Source organism: Gopherus evgoodei, chromosome 14, assembly GCF_007399415.2.
Source record: "Gopherus evgoodei ecotype Sinaloan lineage chromosome 14, rGopEvg1_v1.p, whole genome shotgun sequence".
In the NCBI taxonomy this organism is placed as follows: Eukaryota; Metazoa; Chordata; order Testudines; family Testudinidae; genus Gopherus; species Gopherus evgoodei.
Genome location: NC_044335.1, coordinates 31,343,992 through 31,370,262, shown reverse-complemented (window position 1 = coordinate 31,370,262; position 26,271 = coordinate 31,343,992). Strand labels below are relative to the sequence as shown.

Sequence of the window (26,271 nt, the reverse complement as noted above, 5' to 3'; positions counted from 1 at the left end):
TTGTGCAGGAAATTTCACATCCGGGAAATGAAAGGCGAGCAAAGACGTGGAACGCAAAGGAGAGAGTTTTTTTTTATTTTTCTGGTTGGAGCAAGTAAAACCCCCCTTGATTGGAGGATGCAATGGAAATTGGGGGTTGCCCCCGCCTCAAGCCCCGGGAACTTGCAGCCGCCGTTGCCCGGCGCGGCAGATCTAGAAGCCGAGGGGGGCTAGAAGCAGCGCCGAGGGGGGCAGGGGCTGCAGAGCCGGGTGGCTCGAGGGGGCGAGGGGGGGGGAGGGGGCTGCACGGCCCCGGCCCAGCCAATCCCAGCAGCGATCACATCAATGCAAATAGGAGCACAATGGAGCTAGCAATAAGCGCGCTGCAGCCAAGCTTGAGAGGGGCTGCGCGTGGCTGACGGGCAGGCCGGCCAATGGCAGGCGGGCGGGCCGGCCAGGCGCCAGTGGCGGCGGCGCGGGGGCGGGCCGGGCCAGGCTAGGCTGCGCGCGCGGGGCGGCTGGCTAAACTTCACCAAATAATAGCTGGCTGGGCTTTGGCTGCCGCAGGAGCCATTTTAGGTAAGTTCTGCGCCCAACTTCGGCTGCGGCGGCTGCCCGGCGGTGCCGGGGTCGGCCTGGGCGCAGGGCGCCGCCCGATGAATGAATTTGGCGGCCGGGGCCGGCGCGGGGACGACGACGGCGGGGGGGCCGGGCCGGCTCGGCCATGGCGGGGGGCTCCGTCCTTGGGCTGCGGCCCGGCCCGACGGGTCACACCTGTGGGGGCGGCGCGGCCCGGCCTGGTGCCTTGTGTTGCGGGCGCTCCCCGGGGCTGTTCCCCTCCCCCCGGCTGCAGTTGCTGTGAGGGGGGCGGGACCGTCTGCCCCGGAGAAGTTGTGGCCCGCGGCCAGCGCTCCGCCCTCCCGCAGCCCGAGCCCGCCGCCCGGGACGATCCCTGGCCGGAGCTGGGTCGAGCCTGGTTGGTAGGTGCGGGGGCAGCCCGCCCTCCTGCCGTGGAGCTTTGCGCGCTCACCTGCGCGCTGCCCGCGGGCCGCCAGCTGCGGGCATCCCTTGGCCGTTGGGGGCGGGGGGCTGCAATTCTCCGGCAGTATGCGGGCCCGAAGTGTGCCCCTGCCACGGGGGCTCTGTGGCTGGCATAGTGCGATGTGAAACCAGCCTGGCACTGGGCAGTCCCTCCAAAGTGAGCCCGTTGGTAGTGACACGGGGTACTGCGGGCCCGGATGGCATCATACAGAAAATCGGAGCCAGTGACGAACCATTGCCACTGTGTGCCAGTAACCCTCATAGGAAGTATGCTACGGTTGGAGGTGAAACCAGGTGGTGTCCAGAGTCGGTGCAGTCTTATGTAAAGTATCCGCTGTGGTTGTATGTATGGGTCTAGGGCAACTGATGGGATTTAGGATCTTTGTTTACCAACAAGTAGTTAGAAATCAGATATGCCAGCAGATGTTGGGTACCATGCTGCCTGAGGAGGATGGTGAAGAGGGCTGCTTTGAACATATGTATGGATTCAACACACTCCTATGGCAAAGCTATTTAATAGCTGTGTCCGAAGAGGATCGGCAGTGCAACATTTCTGGCTGTCTATTCTGTATTTTGGTTAGAATTATAGCAAAGTAAATTTAATAATTAAGTCTTTAAACTGTAAAGCTAGCAGAGAAACCCCTTCAAAGGCCAGGGTACCATCTTTAAGGGCTTCCTGCCAACTGACCTATGGCAGGCAAGGTCATCTTCCACCTTGTATTGATAGAGAAATAAATGAATGCTATTAAGGAGCAACTCTTCCTACAGAAGCATCTCATCTGTTCTGCCTCTCTTGCTGTATGCAAAGCAGACACAGATCTATTGTGACATTGCAGCCATGTCACAGTAGAATGGCATCACTGGCACATTAGAGTCACATCTCATTCATGCTGCAGTCATCTCAGGGTTAGCTAGCAGTTATGTTACAAAGCTTTAATCCTAATCATTTTGATGATTACTTTGTGGAATTATCAGTATCCTTACCAGTGACTTTACTGATAATCAGAATAGATTTTAGTGTTGATCAGTAGGATTCTTAAGGTAAATGTTCCAAGAAGTCAGAGAGAGACCTACAGACAATATAGAGATAGTACTGTCTAGTGGCACACTTAACGGCTGAGGTTTTCTCTAATTATCAATTTACTTTCCTGACTATTGTGCTAAACTCACAGTAAAGTTAGTAGCTGAGGAGGATAAGTACACAGACTTTGTAGGGGCACAAGGAGTTGGTCTTGCTGGGACTGCTGCTGGCCTTTGATGTGGGAAATTCTTTTACTAACTTTGGTATGAAAAGTGCTCGGTTTATTTCTTGAGTGAGTTGAGACACTTCTTGCAAAAACATAGTGTCCTCCTTCCCCTCACTCCCTCTTTAGGAAACATAGCAGATGCTTTCTGGGGCTAAAGAATGTTGGGTTCCTATTATTAGGTCAGTAGAGTAGCAGAACAGATTGAATGGTGATCCATAAGAGTTAGATTATCCCATGCACCTATATAGAAGGCTCTGATTCCTTTCTCTGTAATTGCTGGCGTCATTGAAGTGCTGTCTTTGGGAATGGCCTGACTGTTAAGGGTAGTACTCCCAGGGCTTGTCTACATCAGAAAGTTGCAGCGCTGGTGAGGGAGTTACAGCGCTGCAACTTAGGAGGTGTACACATCTGCAGGGCACCACCAGCGCTGCAACTCCCTGTTTGCAGCGCTGGCCGTACTCCCGTTTTGTCTCGGGTGTAGAGGATCCAGCGCTGGTGATCCAGCGCTGGTAATCAAGTATAGACACTTACCAGCGCTTTTCTTGACCTCCGTGGAATAAGCAGGTATCCCAGCATACCTGAGGAAGCCTCTGGTAATCAAACTGGTCTCCTTCCCCAGCTTGCTCTCGCGTTCCCCGAACCCCGAGCAAGCAGGTCTCCTTCCCTGCGGTTTGCAGGGTGGTTCGGGGAACACGAGAGCAAACCGGGAAAGGAGACCAGCTTCGCCGCGGTTTGCTCTCGCGTTCCCCGAACCACCCAGCAAACCTCAGGGAAGGAGACCTGCTTGCTCGGGGGTTCGGGGAACGAGAGAGCAAACCGGGAAAGGAGACCAGCTTCGCCGCGGTTTGCTCTTGCGTTCCCCGAGCAAGCAGGTCTCCTTCCCTGCGGTTTGCAGGGTGGTTCGGGGAACGCGAGAGCAAACCGCGGCGAAGCTGGTCTCCTTTCCCGGTTTGCTCTCTCGTTCCCCGAACCCCCCTTGAAGCCGCCCAACAGCGCTGCAGTGTGGCCACATCTAACACCACTTGCAGCGCTGGTTGCTGTAAGTGTGGCCACTCTGCAGCGCTGGCCCTATACAGCTGTACTAATACAGCTGTAACAACCAGCGCTGCAAAATTTTAGATGTAGACATGGCCCCAGACTGCATCTCATTTCAAAGCCTTTCATTTACAGGTTTACAGATGCTTGGCAGGTGGCACTGTTCACATTGCTGAATTGTCACAGTGTCAGGTTGGTTAGAATATAGCAAAATGAGAGGGAAAGTTGAACAGTGCTCATGTGATCCCACTTCAGCATGTTAACATTGTTCCCACAATCATATCCATGTTATAGATAAGAAAGTAGCTGCTCCAGTGCTGTCTTTAGTCTCTTGTTTATTTCATTCAGGTGACATCTCTGTCATGTTCTTCTCCAGAACGGAATTAATTTTGGGCCACCCAGCACCATAAATGCTTCAAACTTTACGCGTTTACACAAGAAAGAAATCTCTCTCGGAGAAAATTGGCTGGTTCACTTGTAGGTGCTGCCCCCTCTGCTCTAGTTCTGTTTGGAGCTGCCATACGCAGGTGTCCTCCTCACTGACTTGGTAGAGAAATTGTTCTTCCAGTACTGACTCTTAATACTGTCTTCTCTTTAGTTTTGAGATGTTGAAGGTTAAATAAATTTAAGTAAATGAGCAACCTTTTAAAATCACCTGCTAAGGAAAGGTCAGCAGCTCCCTCTGGGGCCTTGGATGTGTCACTTGCATAATCTGTGCCTCACTTTCTCCTTCTATAAGGAGTGTGTGTGCACATAGCAGAGATGTGTTGAAAGTTAATGAATGATGTCTCTATAACACTTTGAAGGTCTAAAGTATAATATAGTATGCAATATTATTAGGATTACATCTCAGCAAAACCTCTATGGACACTTTATGTCAGGGGTTGGCAACCTTTGGCATGTGGCCCATCAGAGTAATCTACTGGTAGGCTGCAAGACATTTTGTGTACGTTGACTATCTGCAGGCGCGGCCCCCTGCAGCTCCCATTGGCTGGGAACGGTGAACCGCGGCCAATGGGAGCTGCGGGGGGCCATGCCTGCGGATGGTCAACATAAACAAAATGTCTTGCAGCCTGCCAGTGGATTACTCTGATGGGCTGCATGTTGAAGGTTGCCAACTCCTGCCTTATGTAATAGCATTTAAAATGTTGCAAAATAAAAAGTAATATTTTAAATTGACTGACAATGCAAGCTTGGTTCTTCACTCATTGGGATCTGCAGACAATGCCTTGAAACTGTTGCTGTCTGTTTTTCTTAACATCCAAAGCATCTAAACACAGCCATAGATTGCAATATTTCTCAGAAAGTAGAGGTTTCTTTTCAGGGGTCACTGCACCTGCGTTAACAATTAACTAGCTTGACCTTCTGAAATTAGCAAACTTTTTGCACCATTTTTCTGTGGTGTGTGACTAAAGTATGTCCTTTTTGGAGGGTGTCATTAAGCTTTGTCACTGTCTATTTCGGTGTGTTATATAGCAGTTTGCTAGGTGGAGAGAACTGTGCCTTATTTAACTAGTTACATTAACGCTTCTTTCCATTCTCTTATATATCAGAATTAGGAAATAGACTCTTTCTGTGCTACCAGTCTTTGTTAGTAGTTGATTTCAGTAGTTTTCTGGGCCCTTTGTCAATGTGGCTAGTTCCAATAATGCGTATCTTTTTGTGCTCTGCTGATTTCTAGTGACTCAGTGAATTGTTGGTGTTCAGGAATGAAGATGTTCCTTATGTTGCACTGTCGCATATCTGAATGAGAAACAAATGCCTAAATTTCTTTCCCTAGAATTGTGGTTTCATAATTTTTAAGATTAATGTCCCTTGAGGGAGTCTTAATATTTTCTCCATAGTAACTTCTCCAGGGACATAAAGTTTTACAGGTAGATGATGCAAAGTATTCTATTTAATGGTGTCTTTTATTTCTAAAGTCATTTGCTCATGCAAACTAACTCATTTTAAAGAGAGTAGCAGCTAAACTTCTGGCCTTGCAAAGCAGTGAGACGGTTGACTCAGGGGCTTTTGTATGAACTTGTGGCGTTCTGGCCTGAGTTCTTGGAGATAAGAGGTAGTATCTCGCACATCGATTTGCAGGAGAGATTTGCTCTTGAAAAGGAGAGAGGGAAGGATTGATCAGGCTCCTGTTCCTTGTGATCCATTAATAAAGGAATGTGGATTTGGTGTGTTGGGTACAGGGGAAGCAGGCAGGTTCCTAAGACATTCTCTGAAGTTGTCTTAAAGGAACACTGCTGAGTCCTGTGAGCTCTAAATTTAGATTCTGTCCAGAGGTCAACAGAACCTTACATGAGTAGAAGAGATTTTTAATTATTACTTTTAATTAAGAGTGAAAGCTTTCTTTGCTTTCAGGGAGGTAGATTTTAACCCTCCACTGAAATGTTTGAAAGGCAGATACTGCAGCCTTGTGCTACCACGTGGAAGCAGAGAGAGAGCTGCTGCCAGGAAGTGGAAGTGCCCAGTGTCCAAGCTGGATGAAGTGCAGAAAGCAAACTCCACAAAGGGAGTAACCTGTGGGCGTTTAGTAACAACCACACATGGATACAATGGTGGCCTATTTTGATTTAAAACACCTCAAAAAATATTCCTCTAGGCACCTTGACAAATAATAGAAAATCAGAGTTACCTTTGCCCCCAAAGCGATGGTACTGTACACTAGATATTATTGCAGCTTTGTTAGTATATTGGTGGTTGCCCCAAGGTCCTGATTGGCATGGGGGTCCCAGTATGCCAAGTCTCTACAGGCACCTGGGGATGGACAATGCCTGCCCTAAAGAGCTTGCAGTGGAATTTCTAGATGGCTAACTGAGTGAGAGAGTTGGGGACAATCTTGCTGACATTGTTACAAAAGAATGAGTCTTCAGAGAAATGCAGAAAACTTGTGTGTGTGTGTAAGCTCATGATATTAAAAAAACCTCCAAAATCAAAAAATCTCAGATTCCCTTAATATTTCAGGCTGGTAGAATATTTTCTTTCTATGTGTTAGGACAATGCATCCAACCATCACAGTTTTCCCTTATATGGGATTATCTAGCATGCAGTCTAGCAATCGGACAGTATGTGGTTGTTATTATTTATTTAATATTGATGTTGTGGTTGTGCCTGGAGGAACTGCTTTCAACTCTGCTCTTGGGTTTTAATGCTCAAGACAGGCACTTGATGGTCAGGTAGGAGAATGTTTCCTGGGTGCTATTCCAGCAGGTTTGTTAGCTCCCTGGGAAGTAAGTGAGAACTGAGGGTACTGTGCCTTTGGTAGGAGGTATACCTCACCTGTTGAGATTGAGCCCCAAAAGCTTCAAGGAGAGGTTGGCACTTGAATGACATTATTTAGTTAATAGCATATAGGGATGTTCATCCCTTCACCACTGTAAGGCCCCTTTCCATGGAGGAAGTGAGGCAGTTGGCCATTGTGCTTTAGCCAGAAATTGTTTCCTTACTGCTTGGGGAGTTGTATTCTTCAGAGGCAATAATACCTGGTTTGCAGTGGGTGTAAACTCCACTGTGAAATGAGGAACAATGGGAGGAGCAAACCTGCCTAGCCATTCTAAATATGGAGGCACGTGAGGGTGAGTTCAATAGCGTGTGTGGAGAAGGCTGCACGCCAATGGAGTTTGTTTTTAATCACAATGTGCTGTTTCTAAAAGTTGTGCAAAGAGGCCACTAGTTCCAGTTTATGTTCCTAGTGTGAGTACATGCAATGTTCAGGTTGCACAGTGACAGTAAATAAAAGTCAAGACATGCCAACCATAAGCATCTCGCAGTGGCGTTATCTGGTCCCTGCTGCATGCAAGTTGTATTTGCCATTCATCTCTCTCATTCTTTATGTACTTCAATTTATTTTTGTTGATATTTAGTATATTACGGTTGCTATAGGATCCCTAATTTCCACAGTCTGCCTTTCTCCCTAACTTTGACTGCACAGTCTTATTGTTGCATTAACAGTTTTTAGCTTTTAATTTTCTTTTCTTTTTTTTTAATTCTGTGATGTTTAGATGTAACCCTCTCCAGCCAGTAGCTCACTGGGAGGGATGGACTTGGATGGGGCCAGAGGCTGGAACTCTCTTGGATGTCTGCCTTGAGACAGCTCTCAGCCAGGTTGGGATTACAGAACAGCAGCTTCTTGAGTCACTTTTGAGTGGCTGCATCCTTGCCACGGAAATGTCTTTTTCCAGATGGAAGTGAGGAATATGTGAGGGTATAGCAAATTTCTGAGACCTCCAAAGTCCTGAGAGTTCTGGAGCCCAGTTTGCTCAAATTAAACCAACCAACCAACCAACTCAGCCAATGACTCTTAGGACTGAGCCCAGACTGGGAAAGCTTCACCCCAAAGGAGAGTTGTTCTGAGTGTCCAAAATGGACATGCAATGGAATCTTCTGTACTAGGAGCACTACCAGCACAATGCAGACATCCCTGCTTATTCCAAAGGGTGCTAGACTCTTCCAGCAAAAGAGAAGAAAGTAGAGAGGGACAGTAGATTTTCAGTCTGGAATGGACCATTAGATCATCTGGTCTGACCTCCTTCTATATCCTAGTTAAAAATGTGTGTCTTATTTCCAGTCTGATAGGTAAGTGAATGTGAGACAGCTGCCCTCGGATATGCTGTGAGGGGACATGAGGCAGGTGTGCTGGGATACCACTCTAGCTCAGGAGGAAACACTGTGACACAAACAAGGAGAGGGTGTGGGGGTGAATTATTAAAGAAAAAAACCCTAGCTTGAGAGGGTCTCTTGGAAATTTTGGGTGCCTTACTTTTGGTGCCCAACTTGAGACACCTTGGATCACACTCTGAAGTGGTGAGCGCTCCGGCTGAAGTTGTTGGGAACTCCCTGAATTTTAGACTCAAGGTGTCTCTAATTGGGCACCCAAAATCAGTGGCTACTTTCAAGAATTTTGACCCATGTGTATTTATTAAAAACCTACATTTATCATGAGGATTTAGGAAGGAAATTGTCCTTTGTTGTATTAAATCTCTCTCTCCGCAAGCCATGGAGGAAACTAAAAAATTGGGGTTGGTCACTTACTCTCATTTACACAGGAGGTTCTATGGTCTCTCCTCCACTTGTGTGTGCCCATTTGAGTGAATATACACATTGAGCTCACTTAAACTATTTCTGGTATCATTATAACAATGTAACTGGTTCCAGGTGTGTTCCCCTTATTACATATTGACAGTTTTGCTCAAACAGGTAGTTTCTTGAAACCAGAGTGAATTTGTTAAGTACAGCCACTAGATACACACAAACCCACACAATGTACATTCCATCCCAAAATGAGGCCAGCGCTAGGTTCTGGGTGAAGTTTTACCTGCCCAGAAGTCAGGAAATTCCAAGTGATGGTTCTTAGAAGAACTCTTAACTCTGCTCTTTGTACATATATAATTCGTTAAGGTTAACTGTACCTACAGAAATAAACATCAGTGCTTTGCTACTTATGAGGAGTTAGTACTTCTATTCCTATGGAAACCATAGCCTTGAGTTTCCTGGCTTTTGTGCATATAAACACCTGAAACATAATGCTGAATTAATGTGGGTTTTAAATTTAATGTTCTTGTTTTTTATAAAATAGTGATTAAATGCATTGTGTGTATTTGTTAAACATCTGGGAAGAGAGAAGAATGGAGTTCTTTCTGAGATTCCTAGGTAACTGTCTGGATCCAATACTCTGCTTGCTTAAGCCAGGAAGGAAAATACGTTGTGTGTGTACAGTGTGCTGCTCTTTTTTAGTTTATCTTTTAAAGGTTTGGAAAACCTACTTTTCTTATTGATCTGTCTTGGTTCCTGTGTGGTGCCCTTCAGCGGGCGGTGTTTGAGCACTTCCCAGAATACATGTCTGAGCACATGAAGCCATATATGATTCTCTCTCCTTGCTCCAGCCAGTGAGGCCTGGCGCTGTTTGTTCTTGGTGTGGTGTTATTGTGGGCAGGCTGATGGGAGCAGCGCTTGCAGTTATCTGTGAAGACGCTGAGGTTTGTGGTCACCCTGATCTTTCGATAGACAGTTACAGATTCATGGGCCAGTCATCGAGAGAGTATTTCCTACACACATACAAGCCTAGTTCTTGAGGGCAATGGTTACCTCGCATCACTGGAATGTAGCTGGGTTGGCCACTCTTGGAGTTAGCTTGGGCCAGTCCCATGAAGTGTTTGGAAGATGAGGACTGAGCTCTTGAATTTGCCCTGGTATCCCACAGGAAGCCAGCTATAAAGTGGCTTTCTGCTGCCTGTGGTGCTGTGCAGATGGCTGCATGTTTAATTAAATGTAGCTTTTTCAAGGATGGTGGTTTCATACCCAGGTGTAACGGATTACAGTAATGAATCCTGCAGGCTCTGAGTGCTATGCCTAAGTCTGACAGGAGGGAGGGTGCAGTGCTCTGGGCAGCTATCTCTGGAAAGGGAGTTCTGTGGCTGTGCGTCCAGTTGCTTTATGAAAGGCAGGCAGATACTAGGGCCACAAACTCCCCTGCTGAGCTGAGGGTGATGTTAGAGAGGTGCTAAGCTCTTAGTGCTTCACTCTCCCCACCAGCCTCTCCTTGATTTTCCTGGTTTCAGCTGCCACTCTTCGAGTCACTGCTCATGGAAACGGTGCTGCTCATGCCTGATATGAAGGAGGGTGGTCATCTGAGCATGGCCAGCCAATATCCATGCTGTCCTGATGTCCCCAGTGACTTTAAGTAGATGAGAACCACGTGGGGGAGAGGATGGATCCCAGTGAGATGAGAGCTGGTGTAATGGAGCAACAGGTGACCATGTTTACTGGGTGAGGCCTGAGGGGAGCTGTGGAAGCCATCTTGGTGCGATCCTGCTAAGCCTGTCCCATCTCTGAGTGGGATGTGCCGAGGACTTGTTGAGATGCTAGGCAAAGAGATCTGGGCAAGTCACTGTACCTCTTTGGGTGTCATTCCCCATTTGTAAAATGGAGATAACTTGTCTGCCCCACTCCACCCCGGGCTGTGGGGAGGGGGATGCCATGGTAATGGGAACCACAGAGCATCTAAATAGAGGTTGTCAGTCACTAGTGCTGCCTGCTCACTCCTCTTTCACTGATTAGCAGGAGCTGGTCAGATGGCTGTCTATTCACCTCTGTGAGCCCGTGGACTGGCTGCAGGTGTCTAATGATCAGCATTCTAGATGGTAACTGGCATTACCTGTGGGTGTTTCTGCCACATACGCTTTGGATTGGAGAGGTGAGAAGTTGGGGTGAGTTGAGGGGTTCCCCATGGATCCAAAGCATGGCCAATGTGCTGTGCACCTCTTAGCTGCCAGGAGGGGCACAGCAATTCTCCAGCAGAGAGGAATGTGAGGGCATAATGCTTCCTGTTGAGAATTTCAGGGCTTGCAGTGGGCTAGGTTCTGTTGGAAAGGAGATTCTGTAAAAATGGCCTCCTGGGGCTCCATGTTTATCATCCCTTCATCGCTAGCTGCAGATCATATGTGTTCGGTTTTATGATTGAAAATATGTTCGCACCACCGGTTCTGCATACTTCCCCAATCTGGGCTCGCTCTTTCTCCAGTAATGAAAATACTGCAGTTTGCCTTTGTGACATTCCCATTAGCCTTCCCTGGGTTTGTACAGGTTTTACCAATTGGAACTTAGGCATCTTCAAGAAAATTGGTTGCCAGGGAATCCAGCTGCCTCTTCTGGAGCAGCGTTGTTGGCTCTGCAGGTCTGACAGGAGTTAAAAGCAGTAAAACTTTACTTAAAGTCATCTGACTCTGGTGCACATTGGGGCAGGTCTAGAGTAAGAAGGGGCTGGTTCTCAGTAACCACTCTTCAAACCTTTGAAGAGATAAATGAAATGTTCTGAAGTGCTATGATAGGTGCATATCCAGAGCTCTTGGTGTGTAGCCTGCGCATTACACATTACAACCTAAACATACACACAAGCCTGCCCATGAATGTGCACCCCTGACCCACACCTTCCTCAACAGCCGGAACAAGCTTTGCAGAGTGCTTGGAAGGATGAGAAAATGAGGGGAGTGGGGAGAAGTTCCAAAATGAAGGATTCCTGCCATCCAGACAGCAACCTGCTAGCAGTACCCTCTGTTCGGTAACAAGGGACACCAGCTCAAGTGATTCTTAAAACATGTTAGAATACATGACACACATAGGCATGAGGACAGTTGCCACAGAGCATTTCCTCACAGCATTTCTGGCTGGAGGGATTCTCTCCCAGTGGTTCCAGGATGTTCCAGTGCTTTTGGGATGAGAATAGTGAGAACTGTCTTCCCAAAGAGTAACTTCAAAAATCAGTTCAGAGCCCCTGGAAATGTGGGCTTGACTGGGAAGTACCTTGCCAGCGATATGGCGGGGTCCCTAGCAGGCCCACAGGGTGAAGGATTATATGGTAGGATAACGTTATTGCCCGAGGGGTGGAAACATCACTTCTAAGGTGCTGCAATGGCTGCAGCTGGAGATGGGAACCATTGCTCCGTGAAGGGCACTTGTTAAACCCAGGGGACAATAGATTTTGCTTCAATGTTCTCAACTGCCCATGCTTCTATAGATCCTCAGGGGCAGGCTGAGGCTCTAGGCGCAGAGCGGCTGCTGCCATCTTGGATTAATCCTTCTGTGCTAGCTTCTCTTCATCTCATGGTTTGTTTGTTGTTTTTTTTTCCTAGTACAAGGGAGGCTAAAAAGCATTGGAGAGTCAGGGAGCCCCTCAAATGTGACACAGACTGTGGTACATCTATGTAAGATTGACTGTTTCAAATCCTGGGTCTCTGCAGTGATTGCCTGCCCCTTTGCTGTCACATGGACAGTATGCCTGGTAATGAATGTCATCAGGCTGTGTGGTGTCTGTAAGCCAAACCCCCAGTAGGGGGAAGCATGAAGAGCACCGCCAGAGCAGGCTCCTGGGGAAAAGCTACCCCAGTTGGATAAAGTATCTCCCTGAGTGCAGGAGACTTCTCACTTCCAGAGGGAACGAAGTGGGCTCCCTGTCCTGGGAGCCAGGTGTGCAGGCAGATGAAGAGGGGGTGGGGCCATAGTGCTGCTGCCACCTGTCTCCTTATTTGGCTAGCGACTAGTGCCATGGCAGGTGTCCTTGTATTCCTGGCATCGTCATAACTTGTTCTGCTGCCTCTACCCCCCAGATCCCTGCATGTGAGTTTATACGTGTAATTCTGCTCAGGGCTGAAATTTAATGTCCAGGCTGTAATCTAGCCCCTGGGAACAGGAGTTTACAGTGGCAGCATTGACCCAGCCTTGCATAGAGTTCCCTCACTTCTCAAGGCTGCTTTAACATGGCTTATAAATAACAATTCAAAATGCACGGTACACATTCTGCAGACGACATACTGTGTGTGCAAAGTACATTGCCGTGTCCTAAGAGCATGCAGCATAGAGCCCAGAGAGGTACAGGGATGGAGAATGGAGAGAGTGGTCTTAGAAAGAATTCCTCCTGCAGTTCCACTGTGCGAGTCTCTGGTGTGAGTGCCCTGGCATGTAGTGCACTCCACAAAAGCAGAGCAAGGCTTGTACTTGCTATGCTGTCTGTACTGCAGTGACACATCGGAGAGCAGGCTTCCTATTTTGCTAGGCACTGTGTAAGATGGTCTCTGCCCTGCAGAGCTTACAGTCTAAAAACCAACTATATGGCCTTAATGTAGACCGATTTAAAGGCTGTCTGCCATGATGAGCTTGTGGAACCTGGTAAATATTTACTAGAGGAGAATCTGGTCAGTAAAATATAAAATATCTGTTTCTGTGGTTCACTTGTTAGGGGTAAGGTCATCCCTATCAAGATCTCCCAGCAGGGGTTACACTCTGCTGCTGTGTTAGAGACAGGCAGGATACTGATGTCTATAGCCAAGAATCTCAATGCATGCTAGAAACATTAGTTCAATTCCTCAACCTCCCATGAGGTAAGGTATTTTTGTTATCCCCATTTTACAGATGAGGGAATTGAGGCACAGAGGGTACTTTATTGAATCAGTTATTGTGGAAACTGGATGCTGAGTGCAGCCACATGAGAATTTTCTCTTTTCTGGCATCTGAAATCCTCTGTACTGAGTGGATGACAGGACCTGGGAGGAGAGGGCCAACATTTTTCAAAAGTGGTCTGTGATTTGGGGTGTCCCAGTCTGTGGGTGCTCAACTTGGGACATGTAATGCTTGATTTTTTTCAGAGGTGCTGAGCCCTTGACTAATAACCTTCATGGGAGCTGCAGATGCTCAGCACCTCTGGAAAGCCTGTGTCTCAAGTGAAACTTTGGTCTAAGTGACTTACTTAAGACTACATACTGAATTCGTGGTGGAGGTGGAAACAGAAGTCAAGACACCTAAGTCAGCTCCCTACTTCAGCCGGAGTGTAGCATTGTTGTCCAAGCTCTCAGGTGAAGGCTCAGGGCTGTGTGTCAGGCCAGCAGAAATACGATCTTTTTCCTTTCAGACAACAAAAAAATGTTGTTGTCACTCTCTTGTGATAAAGCTGCATCAAAAGTAGCTGAAGGTTGAATCATGGCTATAATTGTCCCTCCATAGGGTGTGGAGCCTTTGTGGAGTGTGAGGAAAATGGATTTAAGTAATAGTAATTTGAAGTAATGGTCGATTGAAACTAGTAATACCGCACATGCTAAGTAAACCATCTTGAGTATGTCTACATTGCAACAAAAAAACCTGTGGCACTGGGTGTCAGATCCTGGGTCAGATGACTCAGGTTTGGGTTTATGGGACTAAAATTTGCAGTATAGATGTTCTGGCTTTGACTGGACCCTGGGCTCCAGCCTGAATCTGAATGCCTACACTGCAATTTTTAGACCCGTGGCCTAAGCCCTGCAAGGCAGAGTCAGCTGACCTGGCCAGACAAGGTTGTGTTGTGGGTCTTATTGCAGTATAGATGTTACCTTGTGGTTCTGTTCTGAAAAGTGACAACATGGCACTGTGGGGCTACACGTTCTTTATGGCTCCCAGTCAAATTTACTGGGTGTACAGAAGGGGTTTTACCTGCAAGATCTGTAAACTCTACAGAGGGTCTGCGGTCCAAGCTGAGTACTGTCCTGCTTTTGCACCAATCGCCAGTAATAAAGGTTCTCTGAGCGGAATGACGCTGTTGGTGACACCTGAGCAAGGCCTTCAGTGGGGTTGTGCTGGTGGCCTAGAGGTTGGAGTTCATTTAACATTTCCCACAATGCATGAGCTGGAAAGTCTCTAGAGCAGTTGATGCTGCAGGGATGACTGCAGTTAAAAGCAGCATAAAATTATTTATTGGGTAGCCAGCATTGTAGCTCTGCCCCAGTGTATACCCAGGCAGCAGATCTGTGCAGTAAAGTGTGTTGTTTTTACAGACTCCTCAGAATGGAAAGGCACTTCAAAGCTAGGAAGTTGTGCTTTGTGGGAAACTGCATGTGTGTGCATGCATGGGTATCCTGGCAAGAATGCTGTCACCTTACAAAGCTTGCCTTGAGTCTGCTTCCTAACCTAGCCCCTCCCAACCCTTTGTGCTTTATGAGAGCATTAGTGCCCATGCTGAATCTGGCTTCTGGCTCAGAAGCCCCTGAGCCTGGGAGCAGTGTTCCCTCTTAACAAAATTTATTCCGCACATGTATGTAAAAAATTATGTGCATCAATATGGAGGTGATGTGTGGTGGGGGTGGGGCCAAGGGGTTCGGAGTGTGGGAGGGGGCTCAGAGCTAGGACAGAGGGTTGGGGTGTGGGAGGATGAGGGCTCTGGCTGGGGTGGGTATGAGGGGTTTGGGGTGTGGGGTGCAGCTCAGGGCTGGGGCAGAGGGTTGGGGTGTGGGGGGGAGGAGGGCTGTAGCTATAAGTGAAAGCTCTTGGGTGGGGCCAGGGATGAGAGGTTCAGGGTGCAGGAGCGAGCTCAGGGCTGGGGCAGAGGGTTGGGGTGCAGGCTCTGGGGATGAGGTGTGTGGGGTGCAGGCTGCACCAGAGCTGTGGTGGAGAGAGAGGACTCCCCACCCACCCCTCAGCCCCCTCTTACCGCAGCAGCTCATGGTGCCTCTCCCTGGCCGTGGCAAATCTGGCAGGGTCGGGGCAGGGGCTTCCCTCTCCTGTCTGCCTTGTGGCTGCGCAACTTACAGGGAACTTAGCTTGGAAGGGCTCTTCCTTCTCCATGTCTGGAGCACCTGCCCCCTGCTGGTATTGGGAGGCCTCTGGGCTCTCTGGGACACAAGCCCCAGGTGTTCAAAGCAGCTGGTTGGGGTGTGGATTCCCAGGACAATGAGGAGAAGGTGGAAAATAGGGTCCAGGCTTGTCTTTGGCTGTCTTATCCTGGCAGGTGAGCTGGTCATTCTCTAGCTCCCTATCTGAGGAGCTCCAGTTTCACTTCCACCATCTCCTAGCACATTTCACAGCCCTGCTGCCTTCATGGAGGTCCTGTGTGGTCCTATAAATGCTGTGCCAGGCCATGTGTTAATGGCATGGTCACAGAAGTGGGTGTTCCCAAGATGTTCTGCCCTCCCACTGCATGCAGGAAGTTTCTATCTTTGCAAGAGTCAGCTTCAATTTAAAAAAAAAAAAAGTAGGAAACGAGATGCTAAAATCACCCATATCCAGAAATGTGGACTTACTGTCTGCAGAGGGTGCATGCGTTTCTCTTCTGCTCCCCCAAGGAAAGCTCTGCAAGGTTCACCCTGAGTGCAGCTGTGGCCTTCCCTCCCACTTATAGGCAGTGTGGATTGGGGGGCAGCAGCCTGTAACCAGGGCCGGCTCCAGGCACCAACGGAGGAAGCACATGCCTGGGGTGGCATTCCATTCATTCTTGGGGCAGCACAGTCTGAGCAGCATTTTTGCTTGGGACGGCAAAAATAGTAGAGCTGGCCCTACCTATAACCCTGCAGGTCTGAGATGTCTCCGTCAGTGGCCTGTCTCTGAGCACTGCCCTCTGTCTGGGAGCAATGTGCACTATCGAGTGTTTTATCTAGCTCAGTGATTCTCAAACTTTCTGTATGGGTGGCCCCTTTCATGCAGCAAGGATCCCCCCTCCTTTAAAATTAAAAATAGGGGGAGTGTAAGCTGGTCGCGTCGGGGCTCGTCCCTCTCAGGCACGGCGGGGAGCCAGGGTGCCTCCTAGCACGCCGCAGTCCGGGTAGGCTTAGCCCCCTCTGCAGGTGCTGAGGGGGGTACAGTGTCTGCAAACAAGGTAGAGCCCCGGCCCTCTGGCCGGGGTCGGGGCTCTCAAAGTAAATAAGCCCCAGCCCTTGGGCAGGGCGGGGCAGTAGCAGTTCAAGCTCAGGCCTCTAGCAGGGGCTGAGCAAACACATTATGAGCCCAGGCCCTTGGCAGGGCGGGGCAGTAAAAGTTCTAGTTAGCTCTGGCCCTCTGGATCAGGGCAGAGCAGTGGCAGAGTCAAAGGGGCCCAGCCCTTGGTTCGGGCGGGGCACCAAACACAAGTCTAAGTAGCTCTGGCCCTCTGGATCAGGGCAGAGCAGTGGCAATAGGCGGGAAGAGGGGGAGTCTGCCACCCAGTTATGGGTGGCAGGGGGTACACAGGCCCTCCCACTCCACTGCGTTCCAGCCCGGGGCCCTAGCAGCGGTCAAGACCCGCTGCGGTCAGTGGGGATCCTGGCCGCAACACACTGACATGGGTTCAGGCTCTTCAGGAGCCAAACCAGGGTCGGCTACCCCCGGGCCACTTCCGACCTCCCCCTCTCTGGATACCTGGTCCTTGCCAGCATCGTCTGGGGGGTCCCAGACCATGGGCTCCTCCGGGTACCGGTCGTGGGGAAGCTCAGGCCACTCCTCGGGGTATCGGGCACACGGCAGGTCAGGCCGACGTTCCTCCGGGTACCGGGTCTGAGGCAGGTCCGGCCAGCGCTCCTCTGGATAGTGGGCGCGGGGCAGGTCCGGCCAGTGCTCCTCTGGATAGTGGGCGCGGGGCAGGTCCGGCCAGTGCTCCTCTGGATAGTGGGCGCGGGGCAGGCTGGGCCCGGCGGGAGCCCGTGCACCAGCATCTGTCCTCTCCGGCAGCCTGCCTCCAACTGAGCGCTGGGGCCGGGCTTTTATACTTCCTGTCCTGCCCCTTGACTTCCGGGGGGCAGGGACAGGCAGTGCTGACTCCGCCCACTGAGGCATCTGCTCTGGTTCGTCCCTCAGGCGCGGCGGGGAGCCAGGGCGCCTCCTTACAGGGAGGAGTAATTTAATTTAATTTTAATAGGGGCTTGGGCCCGTCAACCGCATGCATGGCCAGGCTCCAGCCTGTCGGCCCCATGGGGCTGATAGCTTATGACCCTCTGAGGGCTCATGACCCCCGGTTTGAGAACCCCTGGCTCCTAGAGGACTTGCTCAGTGGAAAATTCAGGGTTTCAAGGAGAGTAAGATGTGGGATTGATGGCTCCTCCCACCTTGCTGCAGAGGACTGGGTTGGCTCCCAGAGAGGGAGGAGCAGATTTAACAGCCATTTTCCCCCACCCCTGTCACCAGTTACACATGCTTAGACTCCTCCCTGCCTGTTGTGCTGGAGGAGAGGCACACCTCCCCTGGGTGTTTTCTGCCAACTTTTCATGGACTACCTTCAATGTAACATTGTTCAGAAACAGAGCATATCAGAATTTGTTGCTTAGAACATGAAGGGTTCACTCCGCTTGTCTACATGGTGACATAGATGAACTCCCACAATGGAATGCATTCATACTTAGGGAGGAGAGCAGTCAGAGAAAATGCTACATCTGTGCAACATGGCTGTGCTAATGCTGCAACAGAAAATGAGTTTGTGGCATCTCCTGACATTTGGGTGCTAGATTGCGCCTCTGGGACTTCATTTAATTGGTACCATCATGGAGAGATTTGGGTGCAGGCCCACCTGCTGTAACTCTGCGTTGGGAGAAGGTGGGCATTCTTATGAGCATGCACGGAATGGTGATTTCAGACAACCATAATTTCATGATCCTGTAGCTGCTGATTGTGAGAAGTCAGAAGGGAAGCAAAGAAACTGCCATATGCTAGGCAGTTCTCAGGTAGAAGGACTGAGATGGTGGCCTGTGGACTTCTGGGTCAAGCCTCCTCTGAGGTTCAGGGATGTCTGCCATCACTTGCTGCTGGAGCCTGCCTGCTGGCGTTCTTGCCACTGTGCCATCCAGGCCTGCTTGGAATAGGTGGCTCAAAGCTGCAGTGCCCCAGCTGCAGGGCAGGGGCTGCGGTTGGCTGTCTCTCACCTGCCAGTTCCCTTTTACTGTCAGCACAGCTGCTGGGCTGCATAGAGCTGCTTTTTCAGTTTTCTCTTGCTGCTGTTGAGGATTAAAATCCACACCGGATTAAACTGCCTGGGACCCACAAGCCATTGTCTGGAGCCTGATTCTTGGCCAGCTGATTTAAAAACACTAGAGTTAGGTTAGGTTGAAGGAGAAACCTGTGACATACATGGCTGCTCCTCACCGCAAGGGCAGCTGAGTAGGAGATGCTGAGGATGGGCGAGGGAAGAGAGACATAGCTGGCACTAAGCTAGGATACAGGCAGTGTGTGTGTTGGAGGGGGCAGTGTTTGGGTTGGTGCAGTGTTACCATGGCTGAAGGCTCACTGCAACAGGAGAAGAGCAGTGATTCCTTCCAAAACCCTGCTGTCATTTCCACCTCTCAGTCTGGTGACTAGCAGTGGTGTCCATCCCTGCCCTGGGAGCTGCCATGAGGTCCCCTCAGCCTGGGAAGTGCAGCAACGCAGGGCCCAAGAGGTGAACAATGGGAGGATGAAGATTTTCAGGGCTGTTGCAGCACAATGTTTGCTTTCATTTGAGTAGCTTCTTATCCAAATAATAGAACTTTAATTTACAGCATGTCTAGAGATCAGCTTTCTTACCTGTTCCCAGGGTGAGGTACACTATTTATGTCCCTTCTCCAACTGTCAGATTATCCAGTAGGCTTGGTATTCATTGCTGCGTGCCTTATCGTGTGAAGACATAGGTCTAACCCCCCTCCTTGTTTGGTGGTTTTCCTTTCCCTTGAGCTGAGATGTCCTGCTCAGACTCCTGGCTCATTGCAGTGTTCACTGTGAGGTGAGGAGGGTTACCAGGAAGGTTTGTGTTTTGTAAGGTGTCAAATGTCCTGTGTTCTACAGGGTTTGCAGTCACCAAATTGAGAGGGGAATGTGTGGTTATTTCTTGCCTATCTGTTGTGAATACTGTTTCTCATCTGCATTATGCCATGCTGCTGCTTCCTTTCCCAGCAGATGCTGGTCGAGAGCTGGGTCCCAGGGATGATGTCAGTGTTGCTGTGTGGATTGGCCAGCAGGGGACAGTGCATGGTGTAGCCAGGATCCTGTTTTTCTCAAACGACCTAGAATGCCAAGTCTGAATGCTCAGCCGCAGGCAGTGCTGTGAAGTATCTCCAGATTTAAGATCAGAATATTTTAGGAGATGACAGCAACCCTGAAGCATTAAATGTCATTTCTCCATTTCTGTGCGTTTGCACAGCACTCTGAGGGAGCCTGGCCCAGGCTGTGCTCATGGAGCTCTGCGGGGCATTTGCTCCCCAGCAAAGGGATCCCTCTGCTTCTGAACTTGGACTCCTCCTTTGCCAGTCAATTGGGTTGCTCAGAACACATGCTGCAGTTCCTCACTCCCATCCCTGGTATAATATTGGCTGGGCCAGTGGACTTATTCCTACCAGGTTTCTGCTGGTGGCATTGATCCAGGAAGCAGAGAATACGCACTGTTAGAGCAGCTGCTGGGATGAAGAGGCCGACAATGAAAAGAAGAGTGCTCGGCTCACTGAGAAGCTAAAGTACAGGCCTACAGCTCCCAGGAATTGGGGATGTGGAGGGGACCTGGCTGGTGTGTGTGTGTGTGTGTGTACATCTGCCCCCAAGAGGTTCTATCTCCACATCCTGCTCATTGGAGAGGGAAATTCTTCTGCCTTGACCTTGTAGTGAGGTTACAGGCTCTCAGCCCTCTGCCTAGCAATGCTGCCCCTTCCTTTCACTGAACCGCTGGATTATATATTTCACTTGGAAAAATTGCACCCAAATAATCCCATCCCCTTCTGCACCCAAATATAGGAATGAAGCAGGGTCTGGAGGAGGGGACTGCAGAGCTCTGGGATGGGAATTCAAGTCTTTGCTCCAGATTGACCATTTCCAGGGGGTATGGGCCTCCTTTGATTCCTCAGGCAGTGCAATGGGAATGCAGTGGGGCTACTTCTCTGCTGCACAAGGCTGGAGTTTTAGCATGGATTTCCACAGTGAATGCACTGAGCAGCTGCAGATACATAAACAAATTCTGCTGCAGAAAGAAACTGTGGGGAGAGGCGGGTTCTGCTGCTGCCAGGGATGCATAAATGGACAGCCTGCAAACGGAATAACTCCTAATGGTGAACAGATGCCTCTGCCAGGTGCCTGGGAGGAGGGAGCCCCCATAATACAGCAGCCTGTAGAACAGCAAATATGCAGTAGTGCAGTGGTTCTCAAACTGGGGGTCGGGACCCCAAAATGGGTTGTGATCCTGTTTTGATAGGATCACTGGGGCTGGCTTAGACTTGTTGGGACCTGGGGCCAAAGCCCAAGCCCCACTGTCCAGCGCTGAAGCCTGAGCCAACTGCGTGGGGCCAAAGCCTAATGGCTTCAGTCCTGGGCAGTGGGGCTCAGGTTACAGACCTCCTGCCTGGGGCTTCAGCCCTTGGGTTTCGGCTTTGCCCCTTCTCTTCCCCCTTCTTCTGGGGCAGCAGGGCTCAGGCTTTGGCCCCTCCCACTTGGACAGCAGTGCTTGAGCAAGCTCAGTCCCACCTCCTGGGGTCATGTAGTAGTTTTTGTTGTCAGAAGGGGATCGTGGTGCAATGAAATTTGAGAAACCCTGCAGTAATGTAACGGCTGTGAGGGGCATTGCATCCCCTTAAGGAGAGGCTTTGCTGGGCCCTGCTGCCCTCCTGGAGCAGCATGCTGATGTGCTGCATTGGTTAGATGGGGAGGGGTGAGGGAGGGAAATAGCCATCCATCTTAGCTGTGCCCCATTGCTATTTACAGACACTGAGCTATCTCCTCTAATGCATCTTCCTTAGCAGAGTCCCTCTCACCACTCAAACCACAGGAATGTAGTTTTTTTGAGTTCCTCCCACTGGATTGCGCCAGAGGTACCCTGGCTTCAAGCTCCAGTGGCTTTGCTGGCTGAGACGTGTCCAGCTGAGCAGCCCTGCCTGGGAACAAGAGCTGATAAGGTAGCAGGAACAAAACAGCCCAGGAGGCTGTGTGGGCCTTTCCTTTTGTTGTTCAGTGAATCAAAGAGGGTCTTGGAGAAGCCAAGCAGACTGACAAGGGAGGTAACCAGGGCCCATTGCATGTCCGCTAACACCTGGTCTGTGCCAGCAGCTCTTGCTGACAGCCTTGCCAGGCATGTGTGTTAGGTACAGATGGCAGTTCTTTATCTATGTTGTATTTGTGCCTAGGGCCCAGCCCCATTGTGTTTGGTTGCAGTTAGCCTTTCTAACTGACATCTCTGACAGAACAGCTGCCATGGCATGGAGCAGTCGATGGCAGTGGGAGCATCCCTCCAGATGGGTAGGTATTATCGGTCTAGTAATCTCTGTTTCCCTACACATACACCATTCTCTCACATGAGATCCAGCATAAGGCTCTGCTGATCTCTTCTCCCCCCACAAACTCTGACCTGTAGCTCCGGATGTCCCAGAGCTGGGCCCCACTGACATTACTGATCCTTAGCTGCACTCTCTGCTATTCCTGCGCTGGACCCATCCTTGAAGCAGACCACAACTGAGATGCTTTGTCCCTCACCTCACTTCCAATTACACTTATCTCCTGTATTCACTTGCTTTTTATGGGTCCAGTCCCCTGTTGTCTCTTTAGATTGGGGTGAGGGTCCTGGCATGCTTTGGGATGCTATACAATGGGCACTGAAGAATCTGGTTGGATCAGGTTTCCCAGCCCATATAATGGGACGTCCTGAGGGTGCCAGTCCTGTGTTCCTGGTCAGAGTGGAGATAAGAGGTGCTGTTTCTCTGCCATGGCCTAGTGTAACAGCTCTGGCAGTTTCTGGGATGCTGCTGGGATGGAGAGGGGCCCAGCAAAGACACTGATGTGAACATGTCCCTTGTGTAGAAGTCCTGAAACATTCATCATGTGACCATCCACAACCAAGGTGGTGACAGCATAGGTCAGCCTGCACTCCATGTTTGTTTGTTCTCAGGGTTGGTGTTCTGGTTATGCACCACTGACAGCCCAGGTCCCGTGCTGTCTCACAATGGGCATGGTACTGAGCTTTGCTATGACTGGGGGAGATAGCACCACTGCCGCTGGGGTGGGGATGGCCGGAGCTATATGGGGTTTGGTTTGGTTTGGTTTAAGATCTGCTATCTCTTTAAGTGCCAGGGTTAGAAATGATGCGTGTTCACTTGGGGGGACCCACATACCTCACTAGGGGGGGAAGAAAGGAAGGGATTAATGTCCTACAGGGAGGGCCAGGCTAGGAGCTGACCAGGCTGAAGAGCAGCAAGGTGAGTGATTAAACAGGAAGGGAGTGGTTCGGAGCTCTGGGGGAAGGGACTCTTTCCCTGCTCCCCCAGCCCAGGGAGCCGGCTGCAGAACCTGGCAGTGGCCTGAGGAGTATGCGCTGCTTGAAGAGGCTCCTATCTGAGGTTGATTTCTCCCTCCTGTGTATATGTGGACTGATCAGAGCCTGTGGGTACTCGATGCAGACTCAGCCCCTCAGTCCCTTGGGCTCCTGCTGTCTAGAAACAGGCCAGAGGCTTAAATTGTCCTTTGCAGCTCCTGGCCTGCATTCGCAGGGGCCATAAGCACAATTACAGATTGTACACCGGGCAGAGCAGGATGCTTTCAGCATCCCAAGCGTCTTAGACTAGTTGCAGCACACTACTCTGCCAGGCCACCTCCATTCTGACCTGCAGCTCCCTTGACTGTTTCAGTGCTGGGTCTCTCCTGTGTGGACATTGCTCACAGTACTCTGTTGTGTGGAGGGTCTGTTGCTACAAAATAAACTCTTCATTTCACACAAGTAATCCAGGTATGAAATGAGACTTCACTCTTAAACTGCAGCTCTTTCTGGAGTGCGAGCCAAGAGACAGCTTGTTTCTTTCAAAATCAGGACCCTCATGACCTTTTTTTATACAGTCCTTGTCCCTTCTTTGTCTGTCTATCTTGTCCATGGAGTCTAACCCCCTCTTTGGGGTTTGAACTAGATCTGCTGAGTGTCTCTGAAGTGCTGTGCACATCTATGTTGCTATGCTTTTACAAAATCACTTATCTGGGGTGGAAGCTGCAGGAGGCACTTTGGAGGGGGAGAGGGTGCACAGTGTCATGACTCAGTGGGACTTTGTTTAGCACCCTTTGTCGGGAAGAAATGCCGTATGATCTTTAGTGGCACTCTGAAGCTGCTGTGGTGTTGCCAGCATTAGTGTATCAACTCTACTCCTGTGTCTGGACAGGGGAGGACCTCCTACCCGTCTAGCTGTGATGTCTTGGGAACATAGCAGTAGACAGACTGGGACAGACCCAGGTCCGTCTACCCCAGGGGTTCTCAAACTGGGGGTCAGGACCCCTTGGGGTCATGAGGTTATTACATGGGGGGTCATGAGCTGTCAGCCTCCATCCCAAACCCTGCTTTTCTTCCAGCATTAATGTGTTAAATATGTAAAAAAAGTGTTTTTTAATCGATAAGGAGGAGTCGCACTCAGAGGCGTGCCTTGTTAAAGGGGTCATCAGTACAAAAGTTTGAGATACACTGGTCTAGCCAGTGTCCTGTGTCTGACAGTGGCCCAGTGCCAGATGCTGCAGAGGAAAGTTTAGGAATCCCACAATGAGAGATCTGTTCCATTTTAGGGCTCACCCTGATCTCTGAGACAGAAATTGGCATACGCTTTGAAGTTAGGGCCCTCAGCCATGTCTGCAGAGCTACAGTTGGGGCTCTTCATTTTTCTTAGTCACTTGCATTGACCCATTGGGTTTGCTAGCTGTAGTTTCATTTCGCCAGACAATTTTCTTTTTCCCCTTGAAAAAAACAAGCCAGCTGTATTTCCCAAAGAGCACAAAATGGCAGTGTGGGATCCTACATTAACTAATGAGGGTGCTCAGCTTAAGGCTTGAACCCATTCTGCCCCCTCCTGCATGCTGAATAAGGAGCGTTCTTGGTCACATGCTATCAACTACTGCAGGCAGTAAGCTGTTTTAAAAAGCTTGTAGCCTTCATGGTGTGAATAAAACCCTTCCCGTTCTGAATGGAATGTAGCTGAGGCAGGCTCTCTACATGAGTCTACACACAGCTCACCCCAGTACCTATGCTGCTGCTGCTCAGAGCTTGGCCAAGCAGCTGCAGGATAAAGACTTACTGGAGTCTTGTCAGTTATTACCGCCTGGTCTGTTTCACTCTGCAGCTGCTCCGGGAAGCTCTGAGAGATAGGCCATGGAGCTCTTCGCTGGGGACCAGGACTCCAGCACTTCCAAAGCAGCCAGAAAGTTGAAGGTGGGTAGAGCAGTGAGAATGCACGCCCTTAGCACAATGGTTAGGGAAATGGAAGAGCTAAACAAATGCAAGAGATGATAGGTTACAGATTAAAAAGAGAGATTAAATAGAAAGTTAGCTGACGATGTTGCAGTTTAATACAGCACATAATAAAGTGGATACAATTGTTTTATTCCAGGGGTGCTTATGCTTTTCCATATGAGGTTCCCCTATTAAAAAAAAATGCAAAAAAGATTAATTTATTGCAGCAGGAATGGGATTGGCCAGTATTGTGCATGAACTGCTCTTGGTTTTGAGCTCCCTGCTTGGAATGTGCCAAGTGAGGTTCTCTCCACATTGATTTCCAGACCCAAACGTAGCATGTAGGAGCTGTGTGTACAATATGCTTACATTTCTGCAAGACTGCATGTAGGGTAGGGTGACCAGATGTGCTGATTTTATAGGGACAGTCCCCACTTTTGGGGTCTCTTTCTTATATAGGGTCCTATTATCCCCCCCCCCCGACACACACACACCCCATCCCGATTTTTCACATTAGCTATCTGGTCACCCTAGAGCAGGATGCCTTCTCTAAATCTCTGGCTTTCCTCCAGTGATGCTGTGTGATTTCCCTTCAGGAAATGAAACCTGCTGTTTGAGCAGAGACTGAGACTAAAACTTTCCTTCTAGACTCTGTGCTGTGGCCAGTGCTATAGAGTCCACTGCTGCACCTGCTCCTGGTTATAGCATCTGGGTCAGAAAGCCTTTAAAGGGACAGCAGTGAAAATATGTAGCTGGGAGATGGTAGGCCAGGGGCAACTTGCCAGGCATGCAAGATTCATAGATTCTAAGGCCAGAAGAAAGAATAGTGTAGAAAGAATAGTAAATATGGCAGGCGACCAGCTTGGCTTAACAGTAAAATCCTTGCTGATCTTAAAACACAAAAAGAAGCCTACAAGAAGTGGAAGATTGGACAAATGACCAGGGAGGAGTATAAAAATATTTCTCAGCCATGCAGGAGTGAAATCAGGAAGGCCAAATAACACTTGGAGTTGCAGCTAGCAAGGGATGTTAAGAGTAAGAAGAAGGGTTTCTTCAGGTATGTTAGCAACAAGAAGATCAAGGAAAGTATGGGCCCCTTACTGAATGGGGGAGGCAACGTAGTGACAGAGAATGTGGAAAAAGCTATGTACTCAATGCTTTTTCTGCCTCTGTCTTCACGAACAAAGTCAGTTCCAGACTACTGCACTGGGCATCACAGTATGGGGAGGAGGTGAAGAGCCCTCTGTGGAGAAAGAAGTGGTGCAGGACTATTTAGAAAAGCTGGATGGGACAAGTCCGTGGGGCTGGATGCACTGCATCCGAGGGTGCTAAAGGAGTTGGCGGATGTGATTGCAGAGCCATTGGCCATTATCTTTGAAAACTCATGATGATCGGGAGAGGTCCTGGATTATTGGAAAAAGGCTAAGGTAGTGTCCATCTTTAAAAAAAGGGAAGGAGGAGGATCTGGGAACTACAGGCCAGTCAGCCTCACCTCAGTCCCTGGAAAAATCATGGAGCAGGTCCTCGAGGAATCAATTCGGACGCACTTTAGAGGAGGGGAAAGTGATCAGG

The 26,271-nt window shown here is 49.6% G+C and overlaps 1 protein-coding gene across 6 annotated transcripts in view; it reads left to right on the top strand.

Annotated features, from left to right (window-relative positions):
* The first annotated feature begins 478 nt into the window (after window positions 1–478).
* Window positions 479–26,271, top strand: part of CHD6 (chromodomain helicase DNA binding protein 6) — a 209,531-nt gene continuing 183,738 nt past the window's right edge. For 4 of the 6 annotated variants that reach the window (XM_030533541.1, XM_030533538.1, XM_030533537.1 and 1 more), the window contains exon 1: window positions 479–558. Coding sequence is in view for 1 of the 6 variants with exons in the window: in XM_030533535.1 (XP_030389395.1) it covers window positions 21,704–21,743 (40 nt within the window). In the remaining 5 variants the exon portion in view is untranslated. Of the gene's footprint in view, window positions 559–21,631; window positions 21,744–24,589; window positions 24,679–26,271 lie in introns of all 6 variants that reach the window. The other 2 variants (XM_030533539.1, XM_030533535.1) reach the window with 2 other exon arrangements.